At 39.3% G+C, this 20,509-nt stretch overlaps 2 protein-coding genes across 2 annotated transcripts in view; one reads left to right on the plus strand and one right to left on the minus strand.

The window, feature by feature from the left end:
• Positions 1-6,001: 6,001 nt before the first annotated feature.
• Positions 6,002-17,715, plus strand: LOC106957025 (lutropin-choriogonadotropic hormone receptor-like). The gene is made up of 11 exons (XM_015048195.1): positions 6,002-6,708; positions 7,019-7,090; positions 11,292-11,366; positions 11,637-11,711; positions 12,655-12,729; positions 13,018-13,095; positions 13,270-13,338; positions 13,733-13,807; positions 14,583-14,771; positions 14,924-14,977; positions 15,659-17,715. Exons 1-11 carry the CDS (start codon positions 6,539-6,541, stop codon positions 16,806-16,808), a joined length of 2,082 nt encoding a protein of 693 aa, XP_014903681.1. The 5' UTR covers positions 6,002-6,538; the 3' UTR covers positions 16,809-17,715.
• A 1,017-nt stretch (positions 17,716-18,732) lies between these two features.
• The window catches only part of ston1 (stonin 1), a 26,749-nt gene continuing 24,972 nt past the window's right edge, over positions 18,733-20,509 (minus strand). The window contains exons 10-11 of the mRNA XM_015048199.1: positions 19,164-19,253; positions 18,733-19,074 (exon numbers count right to left, since the gene is read on the minus strand). Coding sequence (XP_014903685.1) covers positions 18,967-19,074; positions 19,164-19,253 — 198 coding nt within the window. The 3' untranslated portion in view covers positions 18,733-18,966. The remainder of the gene's footprint in view (positions 19,075-19,163; positions 19,254-20,509) is intronic.

Here is a 20,509-nt window from a genome sequence, read left to right on the forward strand (position 1 = left end):
GTATAAAATGCGATTAAATGGCCGATGTTAATATGATTGTAATTTCACGGGCAAAAATAGTACATGACCGATTTTTTTTTATTTTTTTTATTTTATTTTTTTTTTTATGTTGTCGGTCAAGATAACGGATAACAAAAAAAGTCTAGCGCAAACCTGCCGCCCTGACACCAACTCACACACATCTTCATTCACTGTCTTACTTGTAAATGGATTTTTCTTTTCTTGGACGTTTTGATGTTAGCTTGTCGATGTTTTATTCGCTGGGAAAACCAATAAGCAGCTTGAGGTGACTCTGCTGCTCTCTAGTGGCGAGAAGCCGTGTTGTTGGCTGGTAACAATCGAAATGCATTGTGGGAGATGTAGTTTGTAGTCAATTCGTGCTCAAAACCTATTTTAAGTCAATCATGGACCTATAAAACGCGGGGGGGCCACATAAAATGACGTGGCGGGCCACATGTGACCCGCGGGCCTTGAGTTTGACACGTGTCCTACAGGGACCTACCTCTTCCGTTTTGTTAATGTTGTAGTGCTTTCTAATGTAGTGTTTTCATTAATGTTGTAGTGTTTTCGTTAATGTTGTAGTGCTTTGCACCTCAGGGCCACCGTGGGAATGCACTTTATACGCTTTGTATAATGGAAAACATTCGTCTTTATAAGTATGTATGTGCTTGGAAGACACTTTGACATGATGTGTTTCTTCTTTGGTAGATTAAATGTAGAGCAGTGTACAGATTGCAGCATTAAGATATGTGCATTAGCTAGTGATCTGTTATATTTCAGTTACGAAACTTTTTGAGTGCAACATTAAGATGAGTGTATTAAACAATTATGTATTTTTCCCTTTTGTTGTATTTCAGTTTCAAAAATCCATGTATAAAACATAATCAGTTAAGAAAAGTAAAGCTAACAATTAATTTCAACAAAGTAATTTTGAATTTGAATTTTATTTTGAGACTTTACTAGTTTTGCACTGGCTATAGTCACATGTTGTGAGGAAAACACAGTGGTGCAAGGTTGGATTATAAAACAACATCTCAGGCTTTGACTATCCCACAGAGAACGGTTCAGCCTATCGCTAAATAAACTTACAGGTAAGGCAAAGACAGCATTATTCATAGAAGCAGCCAAGAGCTCAGAAGGAAGAGTGTATTGACAGTTCAATTCCACACACCTGGCCTTGATGGAAGAGTTGCGAAAAAGCGAGTCCTGGTAAAAAATAAAAAAAAAGGGGGAGAGGGAAAAAAAAGCATAAGAAGTCTTGTTTCTTGTTTGCCACAAGCAATATTCATTAAACGTGTAAAAAGCCGCTCTGGTCAGATCAGACCACATGCTTTGTGTGGTGGAAAGGGACTGTGCACATCAAATAAAGTATTTTTGAATTTAAATATGATCTGAAGAGGAATGGATGAAAATACAGGGCAATCCTAGCAAAGGTTGCAAAAGTCTTCAAACTGATTTAACTTACAGCCTCCTGCGGCGCAGAGATGGAACGCTGCTCTAGATGCAAATCACTTCAACAGATGACAGCATTACAGTGACAAGACGATATCTCAGCAAACAACATATGGAAATAAGAAGATGACTAAATTGTCTTATTTAGCTTATCCACCCCCAACAAAATTGAAAATCTGCTCTCACTCAGATTTGAAAGTCATGTCTGGAGGCTGTTCTAACAGAAGGTTTAGTAGCTTGAACAGCTGACTTGCTCTGTGGAAAGTGCCAGGAGTCGAGTTCTGCAGTGTGCCATGCTCACCTTTGGCCAGATGTGGATGAACTTTAGAAAAACTGGATGCATGTACACAGATTACACCTTGAAGGTTTTAAAAGTCCTTTCTTCTTCCAACAGGCAGGTAGGGGACAGATCACGTGAATTATGAAAAGTTGTCTAACAGATAAATGTGAGACAACTGTCATCTGTCCTGCTCCTGACGCAATGAATTCTGGGGAATGCTGTCCCATTAGTTTGCTTGAGTGGAGCGGAGTCCAACAAAAGCTTATTAATTTATGTTAAAAAGGTCCAGTCAAAGTCCAGAGCTAAATTCAATTAAGAATTTGTGTCAGGATTTAAATATTGGTTCACAGATGTTTCCGTCTTAATCAGTAACGGCCAACTGAAGTCCATCAAAACATGCTGCTCTGCATAAATAAGATGGAATGTTTAAAACTTGCAGGACTCTGAAGGGCTGGGTTTGGGCAACACTCATATCATCAGGTTGAGCTTAATTTATTTTGTAAAAAAAAATATGTGGTAAAAATTTTATCTAGATGTAGAAAACTATTAGAGATCCCCAATAGACTTGCCTCTACAACTGGAAGGTTCTGCAAATTAGTGATTCAGGGGAGTTGAAAAGAAAAAAACTATATTTTTATCTTCTTTTTTTCTTTCTTCTTTGATTTTTACTTGTAAAACATTTTTTCCACTTCACACAGCAGGGATGGAGGATTCGACAGGTTTCAACCTGTTTTTTCCCGGTCTTGATTTCTGTTTTGAATCGATAGGTCTCAGTCTTGGTCTCAAATGTGTCGAGGTCCGCTCGAGACTATAGTTTTTGTCAAAATTGCAAAAAAAAAAAACTAGCTCTGTTATCTTCACCCGCAGACACACAACAGGATGAATGTGAATTAAAAAGCAACATTAAGTGATCAGCTGCATCCCGACATCTCAGAAACAACACAACAATACAATAAAGACACACAAAATCGTGTTGCGAATGTTTATAACAACATTGGTTTAAAATGATGTATCTGTGTTCACATGTGGTGCGGTCTGGCTTTTGCTGAGCAAACACAGAAAATTATTCAACATGGTTTTCAAAAACACGAGTTTTAAGAGAAGGAAAAGAAGAAAACACTCAAACAGTAAGTTTTGTCCACCGCCAGGATTGACGATATGCGAAGTGAGCGGGGCGACAAATAGTTTTACTCGACTACAAAGGAAGGGTAAGTAGCAACGCAAAAACATGAACAACACCCAGTTTCAACTCTAAACATCTAAATAATAACAATAAAACGTAAGTGCTGAACCGTAAAAACACACAGCGACGCAAGTGCAACAATATCTTAGCCACCCGTGCAACCTTTTAAGTTAAACTGCAGTCAGCATAGTTGCTCTGTGTTTAAAACTCTCAGAATAATCAGCTGATGTAGAGGAAAAGCAAGGCTCCTTTCATCAAGCCAAAAACACAAATTCAGTCCTACCTTCTACGTTTTATCGTCATAATCTGTGCTAGAGAAAATATTCCCTCTTGACTCCTGTAATCTGCTGTCCCTGCGTCATTTCTAACCTAATTTTTGTAAATCCGATGGATTCCATTGGAATTCCCCCTGACAGGCAATTTGCAAACCGTCATGGACTAATAAAACTAAAATGCCTAGTAACTTATTGATATGTTATGTGTTTTTTTAAAAAAATAAATATTAAGCTGTTTAACATCTAATAACTCTGATTAATTGCTTTTATTCAGGATCAGATGATAATATGAAAACATTTTCTTTTTGAAGATGACAATTTTTTTTATTAGCCTGATGTCACTGTTCTTTTTTTTATTATTATTGTGAAATGTTAGCTGATTAATTCAGCTTAAGGAACGTGTATCAGTGTGTGGCTGCTTTTAACAACTTAAATATTAGCTCATCATGACCATCATTAGTTTAATACTAAGAATTAGTTTTGGTTGAGTAATTAAATGTTTTTCCATAAATTTTTGCCTTTTGTGGTGTACAAAATGTAATGTTCTTAAGTATTTGTCAAAGTTAAACATTCGGCTCCAGCCTCAGTTTGGTCTCAACTCCATACCTGTTTCACAGTCATGCGCTGTTATGAGTCGGACTGAGACAAACGGCAAAAGCTTTTTGATGACAATGATGCGCGAGTTCAAGAGTTATGAACACTTATGCAAGACACAGCACCTTCCAAAGAGCGAACATGATCTAAGATTCTTCATGACGGTGCAAAGTGTAGACATGACCTCGGTCCTCTGCAGATGAATTGTTGTCTTCTTACAGATGAGGACACCATCTGAGCCTGCGGGGCTTTGGCAGGCCGAAGACATCAGATGTGTACAATGTGTTCCTCACCAGTTCCGCCAAATACAGACAAGCAAAGTGACTCAAAGATTTATGAATAAAGTCATCCGATAACCACGAAGAGCCAGAAAAAGCTCCAACATGAAGTAAATTATAGGGAACAGAGGCATCAACCTCTGATCTGTCTTGGAAAAGGGAGTTCAGATGCTTGACAACACCTTTCCCAAGAGGCTTGTCAAACCTGTTGGGAAAGATCGGTCCATATTTGACCCAGCGCTGGGTTACGAATTGGGTTACTTTTAACCCTGCAGTTTTTACTGTGTAAAAGCAGCAGCAGTATAACAACTGAAACAGAGTATCTGTTACAATAAGCATAACATCTTTATTTCTGTTGTCTCCCAAGCATGCGTGGCGTGGCATCGAGAGGTGATGGAGCTTTGATTTTCTGAATTGAATCGTCTTGCTTTTCTCTCGTCCTGCTGTGCATGACCTTCTTGGTGCGAAGTGAAGCACAGCGTGGCGGTTAGCAGGAAGATGTGGGCAGATTGAAGTCCACATGCACAAATTAGCCTCCCTCTGTCACGGCTTCTTTTCTCTACAGGGTTAAACACGCCGGAGCCTCTCGGCGAGTGTGCTTTGCCGTAAATCTTGCAGGGAATATGCGAGAGTCTTGCTAAACAGTACCGGGCAGTAACCTCTTCAAAGAATTGTGAGTTTATGTCTGTGTGTCTGTGTGTGTGGGCTGGGTACTGCTGCAGGGAGAAGAAGACGGCGATGTTGCCTCTGTGGTGACACGGGTCAAAGTGGCATGATGGGGCAGGACAAGACAGCGTAAAATGGGTTCAGGGCCGCTGGCAGCACAGCAGATTAAACTAACTACTCAGCTCTCCATCTGACAAACCAGCAATATGTGGCGCTTTGGCTTGGGTTGTCCCTAGCGATGTAAGATGTTGTAAGAGTAAATGAGTAAAAGCGGGGCTTGATTTATTTATTGCTTAAAAACAGGATTCAAATTTGCTTTTCAAAGCCAAGAACCCAACACACTATATTAGCTGTCTTTGTCCAGAGTTCACTGGGAGTGATGTCAAAAACTTTACCTCCACTTTGGCTCATAAACCCAAATTTTAATAGTTTGCTTCAGAAATTTAGTGAGATCATTGCAGTAGGCTGAATGCTAATCTGATTGATCAGTTTTAAAATTATTTGTTCATGTATGTTTGGAATTATTTAATATCCATTTAATCGAAAATAAAATATTTTTGACTTGATTGAATCGTTGTACGGTTTGGACACTCATTTGTTTGTCAGTTTTAATTTATTTGATCGAAACTGTCACAATACGATGAAAGAAAATGACTTAGGATTTTCAAGAACCGCCAAATTTATCTTAACCAAGAAGTTTCTGGAACTCAAGCGTCACTGTCCGCTGCAGAATAAAATGTATATCTGAGACTTGGAGCCTGCTGAAAAAGAAAGTTACAGCGTATAGTCGGATAAGACAAAGACTGAGCTGATTGACTTAAAGAAAAAAGATAACTTTTGTTGGGAGACGCCAAATTGAGACTTTCAAAATCAACAGCACTGTGCCAGCTGCCTAGCAAGGCAGAGGATGGGATTTACCATTTTTAGCAGAGCTTAAAGGTGCTGATTTTTGACCATTTCCTTCCTATCTAAAAGTGGCATTTGAGGTCAATCGGTTAAAATGAAAACTCAGTTGGGTTTTCCAACAAGAGAACCTTGAGGTAGACATTATTAATGCATAAAGTTAGATAACAATAAGCTTCTGGAAGGAACCATACCTCAATCCCACAGAAAATGCATGAACTATGCTTAATAGCTGGTGTCTCCCAGAAAGCCAACTGATTCAAACATTTCTGATAAGAAGAGAGGACAGACAGAATTGAGCCCATTTTACAAAGGTGAAAATATGTTTGAATATGATAAAAAAAAACAGGTCAAATAAATGTAATGATGATATAAAATGTATTTTTATGATGAGTGTAGAGACAAATTGGCAGTAACAGACTGACACTAACCATAGTAATAGGCACTCAAAGCTGTAAAGAGCATAAAGTTACATTCCTCCCGTAGTTTCACCAAAGTGACTTCATCAAATCTCCTACAATCAGCTTTCATGTTCACCACCCACCAAACGTCACGCAGGTTCTGCTCTGCGGTCAAAACAAAAAAAAGCAGGTTGGGGCTTTCACTCAGACCATTCACAGGGTGAGCAACCTCACAATTACAACAGTCCCTGAAGGCAGCATCTGATCCAAGCGCTCAGGGAGAAAGAAAAAAAAAACTGAGTAGAGGAGAGAGACTATTTAGCCTTGTACCTCTGGCCTGGTAAGATAAAGCCTCTCTGAGGGTTGTTTTATCAACTTCAAAAAGACTGAGCAGCGTTTTTTTTTTTTTTAGTCTTGCTTTTTTTTCTTTCTTTTTTTTTATGTGTGTGTGTTAATATTCTATTTCTAATTTTCATCCCGTAGTGAGCGCTGGCCCGGTGTCACGCATGGCTCCCCGGGCGGTCTGGCTCCTGGTCGCGCTGTCCGCCGTCCTGAAGCTGCGCTCCTGCTGGGCTTATACCTGTCCGGCCATCTGCCGCTGCAGCGCCGACACGTTTCAGTGCAGCAGAGACACTCAGCTGGCCTCCAGGACCGCAGCAACATCTGCGCTGCGACTGTAAGTAACCCAGCTGTCTCTGGCTTTCCACAGGTACAAGACACAGAGAGGACTCTTCCCTTTCAGCTTATGCCATCCTATAAACTTTTTACTCTCCGCTGCGTTCAGACCCTCTTAAACTTAACTTTTTTATTATTATTATTATTTTACTGTCACTGTAAAGTTGGTCTTAGCACCGTTTTATATGATAAATGTAGAGTAATCCGGAGAGAGAACTTAAAGAGACATTTTTGCTGCCTATTTTCCATTTTATTTTTTATATGTCGCAGTATATCTGTGGATTTAACTGCTTTCCTCATGAATCTTACAGAAGGCTCACCCAGCTGCCCTTGAAACAAGTTCCCACTCATGCCTTCAAGGAGCTGATCAACATTACCATAATGTAAGTGGCTTTCTCCTTTGCATATAAAAGGAAATTTAAAGTGGTGGATTTATATTAAATTCAATTAGGGGGTTTAGAGAGACTCATTTTCTTTTAAACATAACTGTATGCATAAGAAAATAAAAACGTTTTAATCAGTGTAATTATTCATCTCGCACAGTAATGCTAGTAAATGCATGTTGCCAGACTGGCACAGTGACCTTATCTGAAAATGTATTTAACGTTCAGAGTAATAGTGAATGAAATTTATGGAAATATAAAGCCTACCAACATGAAAAGACATCAACACTGGCCCTTTTCTGTGTGGGACGCCAGTATTTAATATCTTTCTGGCAATGTAAGGCATTTTGAGAGCAATTATTTATTTTATAAGGCAACACAATATGCTTCTAATTCTTTAAATTCACTCTGTTTTCCTGCTTATTGGTGATAAACTCAGTTTTTCTAATGTTGAACAATTTTAATATTTGTGCTAAATCTTTGTGAGTACTCACTCGTGTTGCGTGATCTCAAGAAAATATTTAATTGCTACTAATGCTAAACTTTGTGATATTAATATAAGTTGGAATAAACATTTTCTTACCGTTTCGTTAACATTAACAATAACTAAAAGTGTTGCCATCGGTTTTAGTATCTTAGCCACTAAACGTGTTCAACAGATGTAAACATTGCAGACAGTTAAAGTCCATCCAGCTGGACAGATTTGATATCAGTTGCAGTTCAGTATAAATATCAGCAAATTATGAGGAGACTGACATTTTCATAACATATTTACCAAGTAAACTTATCAATATGCCCTCTAAGTGTTGTGGAAATAAGAAACAATAAAGGATAAAGAGACACAGAATGCTAATCAGACGCTTCAATACATTCATGAATCACATGATTTTAAGCTACTAATGATTTATTTGATCTTTTTAATTTCCAGTCTGAATTGATAGTAGAACACATTACTTCAATGAGCTTTCCGGGGAAAAAAAAAGTGCAAACTTTGAATTTGTTATGACTTTCGATAATCAGTACATGGTGAATATTAAAGATCCAGGTTCCAGTACTCATACACGCCCACTTCTTCTTCGTTCTTGGTCAGCCGGACACTTTCTGCAGCTATCAACAAGCTTCTGGACTGGATATCAGACAAAATCCATCAAGTGTGACAAAAACAGGTCTTCAAAGTTCTCAAGCACAGGCATTAAGTATAGTGCGTAAACATTCCAGAAACTTTAAGTTGGTTTTCTTGTTTAATTTACTTCAAAACCAGTTTTAATTTTAGATGGTTGTTAAAACATCCAACCAGCCATCTGAGCCAAACAAATGAAATAAAATTGGTTAGGATGTCCAGGAAAATCCAGGAGCCAACAAATTTCCGTCAATCATGAAGTTATTGAAACACCAGTCTGTGTTATCAGGGATCTAATGTTCATAACCTTCACAACTTTTGAAAACGCACCAACCAAACCAAGCCAAACGCAAGACCCGTTTATTTTAAAAGGTTTTTGATGTTTGACTTTTAGTATTTTTATATTTTCTTTACTTTTTTTTTACATAGTTGTATATTTTTTTAGACTTTACTTTGCACTACTTCCTTTTTATTGCGTTTCGTATTTGTTCTTACTTTGAAAAACAAAACAAGGCATCACTGTAAGGCGTTATATATAAAGTTTGCTATGATTTGATTTACTACACCCTGGTGTGAGGGGATCTAAACACAGGATAAGCCCCCTGTCCTAAACTCGACACATTCATTACAGCTGCAAAGAGATATATCTTCTGCAGAAAAACATTCACAGTCAGATGAGCTAATGATGTAGATATCTGACCCAATTATCAGAGATCTTGTGATTGCAGAAGCCAGTGGTAATGGTGCATCACGCAAAATAGGTGGAATAATTAAACCAGCTCTAAATTTATCTCCTCCTCCCAACCACAACAAATAGTTGGTTGAACCTTGGGCAAAGCTGCTTATTTTAACAGAAAACGGACCAGAAATCCATCTTTGATAATGGCCTTACCTCCACCCTGTTAAAAATTTGTTGACTATGGTTAACAGCTAAGCCTATGCGGGTCAAAAATCCTTTTAAACAGATTCCAAACTTTGAATTTGATTCTTGTTTTAAGAAATTGTGACCATGTGTTAGTTACATTAGATAGATCGTACATTGTCGTCTGATCCAACTGACTTATTCATCAGCCTGACAGGAATATAATCGTCCTGGTCATGATGAATGGATGTAAACTTTTAAAAAAAGCACTCGGGTTCAAATTAGGAGCATCTGTTGTGGATCATGTGTTCCAAGGATCTGAATCAGATTTAAAGTTAAAACATAAAATTGAAAACTGTCTTAGTTGTAATAAACTCAAAATACATTCACAGTGTTTTGAGTCATTCTTCTCCCTGGACTCTCATCACTTTACACATTTCCTTTTGATTCTGAAACAACACGCAGTTCCCATCGTTGTAGGATGATGAAATATGAGTTAAGCGTTGCTTCAGCTCCTCTTCTTGTCAACATTTTGCTAACAAGCATGTTTCTTTAAAAGCGATTGCTTGCGGTTGTTAAATCTCACTGAAATTGATCTGTATTTGCAGACACATCAGTGTTGGACCACTGGCCATTAATTGTTGACAGAAACTTTCCTAAGCAAGACTTTTATGGCGATGTTAGAGAAGATTAGGACCACCAACTGACTCCTGAACAGTGCATCATTCATGTACTACCGCCCGACTGTCAAGTTCAAACATCTCAACTCTCTTACACATAGAGCAGCCCAGAGAAAGAAAAAAAAATCCTCCCTTTATATGGAAGGGGTGACTTTAACGGAGCCCGTGGGTTGTAAAATCCCCTGGAGCTCAGCGGTGGATGTCTCAGCAGCATAATTATCCTCGGCACAGCAGCAAATCCGCCAAGAAATGACTTAAAAGAACAAACCCAAGTGTTATGTTATCACTTTGTCATATTAATCACACAGAAGTGCTGTAGGGGAGCACGATCAAATCAGGTGAGAAAACCCTGAAATGTAGTGGAACTAAGGAAACGGTGCACAGAAAGAGGGGGCAAGTTAGAAACCGGTGGTTACTTATGCAAAATGCCCACCTGAACTCAACTCTGAGAGGAGACACCTGGGCTCTAATCATCCATGTTTCCCCCCCCTTTTTTTTTTTTTTTTATCATCAAAATTTTTTGCATGTGACTTTTTCATACTGTGCTGAGCATGTTTGACTTTGCTCTCTGTTCCTCAGGGACACGCCTTATCAGTCTCAGATACTTACTGTACTTTAAGTCTGATCTACTAAATGGAGCCCAAATTTAGTCAGTTTTAAAATAAAAAAAAGAGTTCCTGACTGTCCAAGTAGCTTTAAACCTAAATGAAACGGCAGCTTTACTGCTGCAATCCTTCATTTCCTCCTCGCCATTAAGTCTGCAATGGTAGAATGACACGACTGTGTGCTTTTGTCACCGGTGATGCATGCTCGAAATCACAGCAGCACTTCATTTAGGCGATCATGTGAGGAGGCTTTTTATGACCTCTAAGCAGTAATTATGACACTATATGTGAAGCAATTAAGAGACGGGATGAAGGGAACGAGGATCCGCGGTACAGATGGAGTACTTTAATTGTTTTTCGGTTGAAGATGGAAGGACGTCGACGTTAGACGTGCAAAAGGTATCGGCTGATTACGGCTGAGCGACAGTCGAAAATGATGATTGCAGGCAGGAGATGGAGAACGTTTTACGAAGTCAGCCATCAGGCAACAAAGTAATCAAGGACGAATACAAAAAAAAAAAAAGAAGGTCTTGGTAACTTTGTCTCCGTGTCTTTGTTTAGTCCTACTTTTTCCAACATCTTCACCTATTCTTGTTGACCCAAAAGCATCAGTGATGTATGTTTGGAGCTTTTCCACACATGAGTTCCTGGCATGTGAGCGCTAGTGGCCTAGAAAACGTGAATTGGTGGTGGGATTTTGTTTTTGGGAATTTCCCTGATGGTTTGCAATGGTGTATCAATCATCCCCGTCCTATTTTTACTGTGAATGCATTAAAAGTTAAGCATTCTAAATCAAACCTAACACAAAAGAAAAACACAAGAAAGATGTTTAATTTACCAGCTTCATGTGAGATAATTCCAGTGTATGCTCTTAACTAATGACTGAAGGAGACTGATTCTTTTTGTTGTTGTTGTTGTTGCTGCTGTTTTGCAGAGAGATCTCCCAGAGTGACTGCATCACACACATTCAGAAGCACGCCTTTTTCTCCCTCCACAGTCTGGCGCAGATGTAGGCTAAGCAGCATTTTTACCTTCTACCAAATACTCCCCCCCCTCCCCTCCCATCCACTCCCTGCATATCAGTTTCAAACATGATTGGAGAAATATTCATTTGCATGTCATTTAAGTTTCATTGGATTATTCTGTCAGTTACAAGGCAGTGTGTTTAATCATTGAGTTTCAGTGCAGCCGATACATAAATATTTTGTGCCAATGCGAACGCTTTTCCATGTCAGACATACCAATTACTGATTTGTTTCCCCAATTATTGTTTCTGCAGCTCAGTGCAGAATATCAACAGTCTGAGGGTCATTGAAAGGGGAGCCTTCACGGATCTGCCCAGGCTGGAGTATTTGTAAGTCGCTTTGGTTTTTTGTTCCTTATGCATTTAGACGTGACAATAAGTTTTGGGATTCTGAGGTTTTAACTGCGGAAACACAAAATTTCCCAAGTATTTTTTTTGTCTAGTTTGTCATGCAAATATTTTAGTGTGCTTAAAATAAGACGAAACAAACTTAAAAAGTAAGTTTGCAGCAAGATATATTACTTACCTACTTAAATAATTCTTGATTATGTACAAAAAAAAGTCAGTTTTACTTACATTTTAAAAAAATAAATACTTGCAAGTGGAACTAGTACTTTTTTAAATCTATATTTCTGAATTATTTACTTAAAATAAGCTGACATACATCTTGCTGAAAAGTTCCTTTTAAGTTTGTTTTGTCTCAGTTCAAATGATAGATATTTGCACTATAGTGTAGCCGAAAACACTCTAAGATTTTGAATTTTTGGCATGTTAAAGCTTCCAAAAAGAGACTTGGAATAAATGTCACATTTATCTCACATTTACAAATGATCCCCAGAGGATGAACCCAATTATATTAGAATTTTGTGGCCCTAAAAATGTGCCCCACCACCCCCCACCCTGTGAACTTAATAGGTTTTTCTGATGTAAACAAATTAGATCTTAAAAAAACAGAAAATAGAATATTTTCCACCTTTAATGTGACATTTATTCTGCTCTATTTAACTGAAAAACCCTTGTGGAGAAAATTATTTAAAAGTTAAAATAAAATAAAAATCCAGACGCTCCAGTAGCCTGATTATATAAATAACATTTATGAGATTCAATTTTCTCAATAATTCTTGAACCTAACTTTAGGTCCTTCTGGTCTGGTACTGTCTGACATTTTCCTCCTTTTGCTAAATACATAGTTTGCAGAAAGTTACAAGAGAAGCTTTGCATCATTTTTATACGTCTTCTTATCTATTCATGTATCCGCCACTTGTCAATGCAGGAGCATCTCAAACACAGGCCTAACACACTTCCCAGACTTGACAACCATATCCACCCTGGCATCAGATATCATCCTGTGAGTATTTTCATTTCAAATCGGGGCTCCTCTGCCCCAGCTTAACGTACATTTGCAAGTCATAAAAATGCCGCTTTCCTTAGGTCACATTTTTGGACGAGAGCCGTTTCCTCTGAGCTCAGTTTTACTTTTATTCTGTCAATGTCACACTGCTATCAACCCTGACTCGTACTCTGTCTCACTGTGACACAGTTCAAACATCCCTTATTTGTATAAATATGCATAATTTAGTCTAACCAGAGAATGGAGCCAAGCAGCCTAAATGAGCGTTATCTCCTGCGCCTGCAGAGAAATGGCAGACAACATGAGGATCGACATCATCCCTGCCAATTCCTTCCAGGGCATCACAAAGGAGTACGTCGACATGTGAGTGCAGGGGCCTTATTCTCTTTGTTGCTTCATTATCTGAGCTAAAAGCAGCAATTTGTCACTATTTGTTTGGTTGATGCATGTTTGCATATTTAAATGTCCGGCTCGCTGACCTTGGCAGTATGTGCCACTGGCAGCGAAGTAGAATTAATAACGGTGTGTCCTCAACAGGAACCTGGTTAGGAATGGCTTCAAGGAGATAAAATCTCACGCGTTCAACGGGACCAAGCTCAAAAGTCTGTAAGCAGTTCGGATCATTTAGAAAATTTGCCTCATGCCAATGCAATATGCTGCAGCAAAGCACAGCTAAGTGCAAAGGATTTCCTACTCCAATCATAAATTACTAATCGTACCAGTAAACAACCCTTATGTAAGACTAAACAAAGATTGGACGCCTCGTTGTTTTCTTGCCTTGTTCCATAATGCTGAACCTCTATGAAGACGAGATCCATGCAGACACCCTGCAGTCTAAAAATAAGACCCATCCTCCTCAGTGCCGGCTCCAGAGAAGGAGATGAATAATACACTGGGGGCAGCGTTGGTCATTATCATGTCATCTCAAGTTTCCGTTCAAATTGTGTGTGAAGCAGAAAACTGCAGCTCGGGTTTGAGGTTACTTCTTTGTGTTTTGCAGAATATTGAGGGACAACAGGAACCTCCATCACATTCAGGAAGATGCTTTTGAAGGAGCCACAGGTCCAAGCTATCTGTAAGTGTTCTTGTAATTTATATATTTTCACCAGTATGTGGTATTAAGGGATGTTTCAACAGATTTTTTGCACAAATGCGTTCATCTACACAAAAAGGGTTTTCTGAACGTTTTATAAATTTGGTCACGATCACAGAAGCATATATCTGCCGAGTGCATCTGATGCACCATTTTCAGCTGAGAAAGGGATCACAACATTCATTACGAACTTTTAATTACGAAGGGCATAAAGATGAAATTCATTAGATTCATATTGCTTTTCTTACACTATAGCTAGATAAGCACAGTTCTCCAGACTTGTATACACCCCTGGTAAAGATCCAAGATCACTGAAATTAAATTAATCTTCAGTTTGCAACTCTAAATCTCACATTCCAGAAATTTTAAAAATTATTCCCCAATTTGATACGATTTATTTAGTAGAGAGAACTGGTCCAACTTTGAGTTAAATATTCACCTTATTTCTCTTTATTATTTCAGAATTTCTAAACATCTTTGCCTCTGTTGGTTTATTTTAATAAGTTTAAATTGAGAAGCAAAAAGAGAAGCAAAGAAGAATCCTGATGTTACATTTCTTTGCACAGAAATATATTAGTGAACTTCCCTTGCTGATAGACTGGCTTTGCAAAACTCCTGCTGAGCTCAAATTGAAAATGAAAAACACCCAGAGAGATCAAGGTTAATCCAAAGATAGGCGGCAGCATTTTGTTGTAATGAAATCCAGTCATTGTCACCCCCCCCCCCCCCCCCCCTTCATTGGTGTTCTGTGTTTCAGGGATGTTTCGTTCACGGCTCTAAGTTCCTTGCCGAGTAAAGGCCTGAGTCAAGTGCTATCCCTGAAAGCCACGTCTGCGTTCGCCCTGAAGAGCCTCCCGCCGTTGGACGGCCTCGCCGAGCTGCTGGAGGCCGAGCTCACTTACCCAAGCCACTGCTGCGCTTTCCACACGTGGCGCAGGAAGCAAAGGTAAGCGACAAATCCATCTACATCTGCATAAGAGAACCAGGCCGCGTCTCCTGAATACAGATCAGTCGGCCGGTAATTAGCGGTCAGGTTTATTGACGATTCTTGCAAATTAAAGTTTTCTGCTCTTTTTTTTTTTCCTCCTTTCCTTCAAGGGAAAGGGCCTCAAGGAACTTTACAAAGTTGTGTGATCTCAGCGACGCAGAAATGTAAGTTACAACCCAGCTCAACGTTAGAAATCATCCTCTCCGCCATCTTTAAGTCTACAAGTGTGTGATTTAATCTTGCCGTACAGACAGTTGTTTTATGAAAGCCTGAGCTTTTCTCCTCGAGTTGGTCTATCACACCGTTTCAATCAAATTTTATTTGTATAGCACATTTCAGCAGCAAGGCATTTCAAAGTGCTTTACATAATTAAAATAAAAACATTGAATAAACAGTGAGAAAGAGAAATTAAAGATAAAGAGATTTAAAAAAAATAAATAAATACCAATAGCTACTGAAGTTTCAAAGTAAAAAAGTTTAATGGGCATTATTACTTTTGCAAGTCACCATCTGCCCTTAAAGATGTGTGAACGGACTTTGTCACCTTTTGACAACATCCATGAACAGAGACGGCTCTAATAAAACGCATCAGCTCCACTCTGGTTTTGATTAATGTTTGCATTAACAGAAGGCATTTGTATTTTTTTTATGTTATAATTTTATGAAGAGCTGTAAGTCAGATAACGCATCGTTTCATTATCTGTGGGAAGTGAACTGCTGACAATCAGCATCCATTTTTCTTTCTGTAAGTCAGATTAGATTAGCTCCTTGATGCTTCAGATGATGCATTTCACCAGTGAGGCTCAAACAACCTTTAATCATAACATTGTTTCTCTGTTCTTCAGGGAGCCCACTGATGACGGCATGAATCTCGTCTTTGACATAAGCTTCCAATACCCGGACCTCGAGTTTAGTTGCCATAGCAGCCCGTTCGTGATGTGCACGCCGATGCCGGATGCGTTCAACCCTTGCGAGGACCTGCTGGGCTTCCCCTTCCTGCGCTGCCTCACCTGGCTCATCACGGTCTTCGCCGTGGCCGGTAACCTGGCCGTCTTGGTCGTCCTGCTCGTCAGCCGCCACAAGCTGACCATCTCGACATTCCTCATGTGCAACCTGGCCTTTGCCGACCTGTGCATGGGGCTCTACCTGATGCTGATCGCCTTCATGGACTTCAACTCCCGCCACGAGTACTACAACCACGCCACCAGCTGGCAGACGGGGCCCGGCTGCAGCACGGCCGGGTTCCTGACCGTGTTCGCCAGCGAGCTGTCTGTCTACACGCTGACCGTCATCAGCCTGGAGCGCTGGCACACCATCACCAACGCCATGCACGTCAACAGAAGGCTGAGGCTGCACCACGTGGCGGCCATGATGGCGGCCGGCTGGGGCTTTTCCCTGCTCGTCGCTCTGCTTCCTCTGGTGGGAGTGAGCAGCTACAGCAAGGTGAGCATCTGCCTGCCCATGGACATCGACACGACGGGCTCTCAGGTTTACGTTATGGCCGTCCTCATCCTCAACGTGGTCGCGTTCCTGGTCGTCTGCTTCTGCTACGTATGCATCTATCTCAGCGTGCACAACCCGGAGCACGCCACCCGCCACGGCGACACCAAGATCGCCAAGCGCATGGCCGTGCTCATATTCACAGACTTCATATGCATGGCGCCGATCTCCTTCTTTGCCATCTCGGCCGCGCTGCGCATGCCCCTCATAACCGTGTCCCACTCCAAAATCCTGCTGATTCTCTTTTACCCCATCAACTCCCTCTGCAACCCCTTCCTGTACACCATCTTCACTCGCGCCTTCAGGAGGGACGTGTGCCGGCTGCTGAGCCGCTGCGGCTGCTGCGACGCCAACTCCGATTTCTACAGATCACAGACGGTGGCGTCGCAGCACACCTGCATCAACAAAGTGGCCGACAGGAAACCTCACTCGCTCAGCTTTTATGCCCATCACATTAAGATGAAGGGCTGCTTTCTAAGTAAGGGAGCGACATGACTGTTGGCGTGCGGGCTGGGAACTCGGAGGCAACATCTGCTCACTGAAGATGCCGCGTTTGAGAATTAAGGTGAAGTGGTGGAGAGACTGCTGGCGTCACGCAAATATCTGATAGAATATCGTGTGGTTTATTTCGCAAACAGAAAATGTTCATTTAAACCGAGGGGGTTTGAAAGTAAGGGAGGTGCATCCTCTGTTCTGTACAGATATTGTAAAAAAATAAGCAGTTAGACGGAGAACAAAAAATAAGCTTGTTGAAGAAATGTAAAGCATCTCTGTTTGGTTGTACTCTAAACCATTGATCAATGAGATATTTAAAGTGGATCTAAAAAGTTGACATCCCTGTTAAAATGGTAGCTTTTTGTGAAGTACATAAATTAGTTTTGTTCCCAACGGTCCAGTCAAAGTCCAGAAGCAAAACAGACATCTTGACAGACCAGAAAGCACACACTGAAAATACAAACATTCTTCAAGTAGTATTTCAAGGTCTGCAAACTGAAGCGATTTTTTTTTTTTTTTTTTTACATTTTCCCCTAAAGACTTTTCCCCCCCAGTGGAATTGCACATAATCTTCAAATCCACATTAAAAGTTGGAAACAATTTTAAAAGGATTTCTCATTTCGTTTTTCAAACTCCTAGCATTTTCATGGAGCTGTTCACACTTGAGATCCACCATGAATCTATTAATGATTTCAGAGTTATCCTTATTGAATCAAGACTTTTACATTTGTACATAAAAAAGGCTTGCATATCTTTTTAAATGGTTCTGCTCAAAGTTGAGCTTTAGCGCCACCTTTTGGGTTCAGGAGACATTTTGACAGGAGTGTTTGAAGACTGTAGTAACATCTGAAAGGTAAAACTTTATACTGAAATGTCCATTTTATTGAAATAAAATTGTGGTCATTTACTTTTGGTATTCATCAAATCTCTTCTTGGATCTCCCTTTCCACAGTTTCACACTCAGCTACCAAAAACGGCAACAGGTGGGATTTCTTAGACATTCGGTGGAAAGAAAACCCTTCATTTTATAAGCAAAACATTCAAGCTGTTGCTTGTAGTTTTCGATCACTGCAGAGCTCTTTTCCCCATTTAGCAAGGACGACCTTCATCTTTCACAGAAAGTTCTGTTCTACATTATTCATATTTTAAGCAAATATTCTCTTTACATTAAAAGATTCTATTCAAAGAAAGTTTTGAAACCGTTTACCAAAAACTACCCCATCTGTTATCTTGAGCAGACTTGTAACTCAGCAGAAACCCTAGAAAAAAAAAAGCTGACAATGCAAACTTTTTTTTCTGCTATTTTCTTATGTGCAAATCTGTGTCAAGTTTGGAAGCCAGCAACAGGTCGTCCTTTTCCTCAGTGACATTTTCTAAGGGTTTCTTTGTCTCAAATTCAGATAATTTTGCAGGCCTGAACAGACTTTACTACCAAATTGTGAAGTTGCATGCATATTTCTTACCAATGGTTTGTCTATCTTGTGCCTTGAGCACAGTTTTTAACCACGCTTTCCTTCCACTAAACTTTCCATCAAAGTGATTTTGCAAGGTGCAAGAAGTCAGCTTCTTTAATCAAAAGACCTTTTGCTTGGTGTCAAGTCAGCAGTGATCCACCTGATTTTGTAGCTCATCAGATGTTCTAAAATAATTTCCCAGTTGCTTATAATGCAATCTATTTGTCGAAAAAGATAAATTAGTTTATCAGAAGTAAGGCAAAAACAATTTAAATTTAATTACTTAGTAAGTTTTACTTTTTGAAATTAAATGCCATCGAGATGCTCGGTGAGTAAATTCTCAATGCATTTTTAAAGCAGTTTGATTTCTCCACTGCAATAAGGTATGCAATGTATTCTTTCAGATTAGCAGAGTATCTCCAAGTTGCTGTTTTTTACAAAAGGAGAAAACATGACAAAAGAAACCAAAAAAAGCAGAAGAGAAAGTATTTTAATAAAATTCTCTCAAATAACATAAATCTGTCACATTTCTCTCAGTAAACTGGAGCAAAATAAACTACAGGAAACAAAGTTTCCACTTTCAGCCTTGCTTTGATAAATAATGACATTAACAGTGATTTGAAACAGAAACGGCTTAATGTGCCTCTTAACTGAATTTCCGCACTTCATTTTCATTCATGACTTTCCTTTACGAAACGATCTCTTCACCACTCCGCTTCCCCTACAGCTTTAGAAAACACGTAGTCCCTGCCTCCGTAACTCATCACTCCATCTTTCAGCTGAAACTTCCAGCGGTTTTTACTGCGGTGAATCTGCAACATGAAGAAATATTGCAATGTTTAATGTCCAGCGCTGGACTTTGTTTAGCGTCATCATTCAGAGAGAGAATGGACGTTCTTACTTTGTCATACTGGCAAACGATCACATTGTCGGTGTCAAAAAGATCCGGGATGTCCTGTTCGACAACATCGTCTCCAGAATTAAGAGGATCCTAAACAATCAGGGAAGCTGATTAACAAAAATAAAGCCTACAAAACAGCTGCAGGCCCTTTTTAAATATTTGGGACTCCAGAGAAGAAAATCATGAAAAGCAAAGATTTTTCCCAGGAATACTTATTCAGCTAAAGTCATCGTAAAAGCAAATGATCCACTCAACCAGGAGTTGAGTGGAAACAGAACAGCAGCTGCGCAATTATGGAGAAACAAAAAATAAAAAATTATTAAAAAGCAAACTAAATATCAGGATTCTTTGCGGAGTTTGAAAACAGCAGTAATTAGAATTTAACAGTGAATTTACTTCAACCTTCACAGATACCTTCTTTGTTCAATAGTGATAATATTTATACTTTTAAAAGTTAAACTAGAAAATGAGGGTGAAAGATACTTTAGGAAATGTAAATGCAAAACAGTATATTAAATAGTCACAACAATTTATATAATCAAAAATGCTCACATGATGGTTTATTCAGCCATTGGTATATCCTGTATATACAATTAAATTTAGTCTAAATATATCAGTTATTCAATTTATTTTCTACATAATCTCACTAATTATTAAGAGTTTTCAGGAAATTGAACACAACCGCTGGTGGTCCAGTAACAAAACATGCACATCGTGTTTGTTTTTTTAATCTGCACTGCGTCTTTGAATTTGTTCCCAGACTATTCTGCTAAACGCCACCACTACAGGTCTGTGGTCATTTCATTGGCAACTGCTTTAAGGGACAGAATTGTGGCAAACGCTGCAGTTTCATACCAACTACATGTCTGTTTATAGCCACCAGGGCGGCGCTGCTGTCCTCTCTTTGCTCCATCCTAAGCCTTTGAAAGAGGCAGAACATTTTATCAAAGAATAATAAAAAGTAATAATTCAAATATACTGTTTGACAATTACTTTAGTGATCAAAAGTGGAAATTGAATTATTAATTTACTTAAATGCGCAGCGCTGAGGGACTGCAGGCCTCCCTTTCTTCAGCTATGATCAGTGTTGATGCATCTACGATGAGGAGGAGAAGAGCTTCATGGCTGAAACCACCACTCAGCAGAAAAAGCATGGATGCTGCATAGCTGAGCTGATTTTTGCCAATACTGTTTATACTTTGCTCCTTTGCTGTGATGTGTAACCGTAGCAACAGGATGGCAGATGTTTATTGATCCCAAAGGGAAATAATTTAAAGTATTGAAGAATTTGAATTTACCCTCCCCTACCCAAAAAAAAAAAAATAAAAAACTAAATAAAACAAAAA

Source organism: Poecilia latipinna, unplaced genomic scaffold, assembly GCF_001443285.1.
Source record: "Poecilia latipinna isolate Pla-1442-1.1 unplaced genomic scaffold, P_latipinna-1.0 Scaffold866, whole genome shotgun sequence".
Taxonomy (NCBI): domain Eukaryota; kingdom Metazoa; phylum Chordata; class Actinopteri; order Cyprinodontiformes; family Poeciliidae; genus Poecilia; species Poecilia latipinna.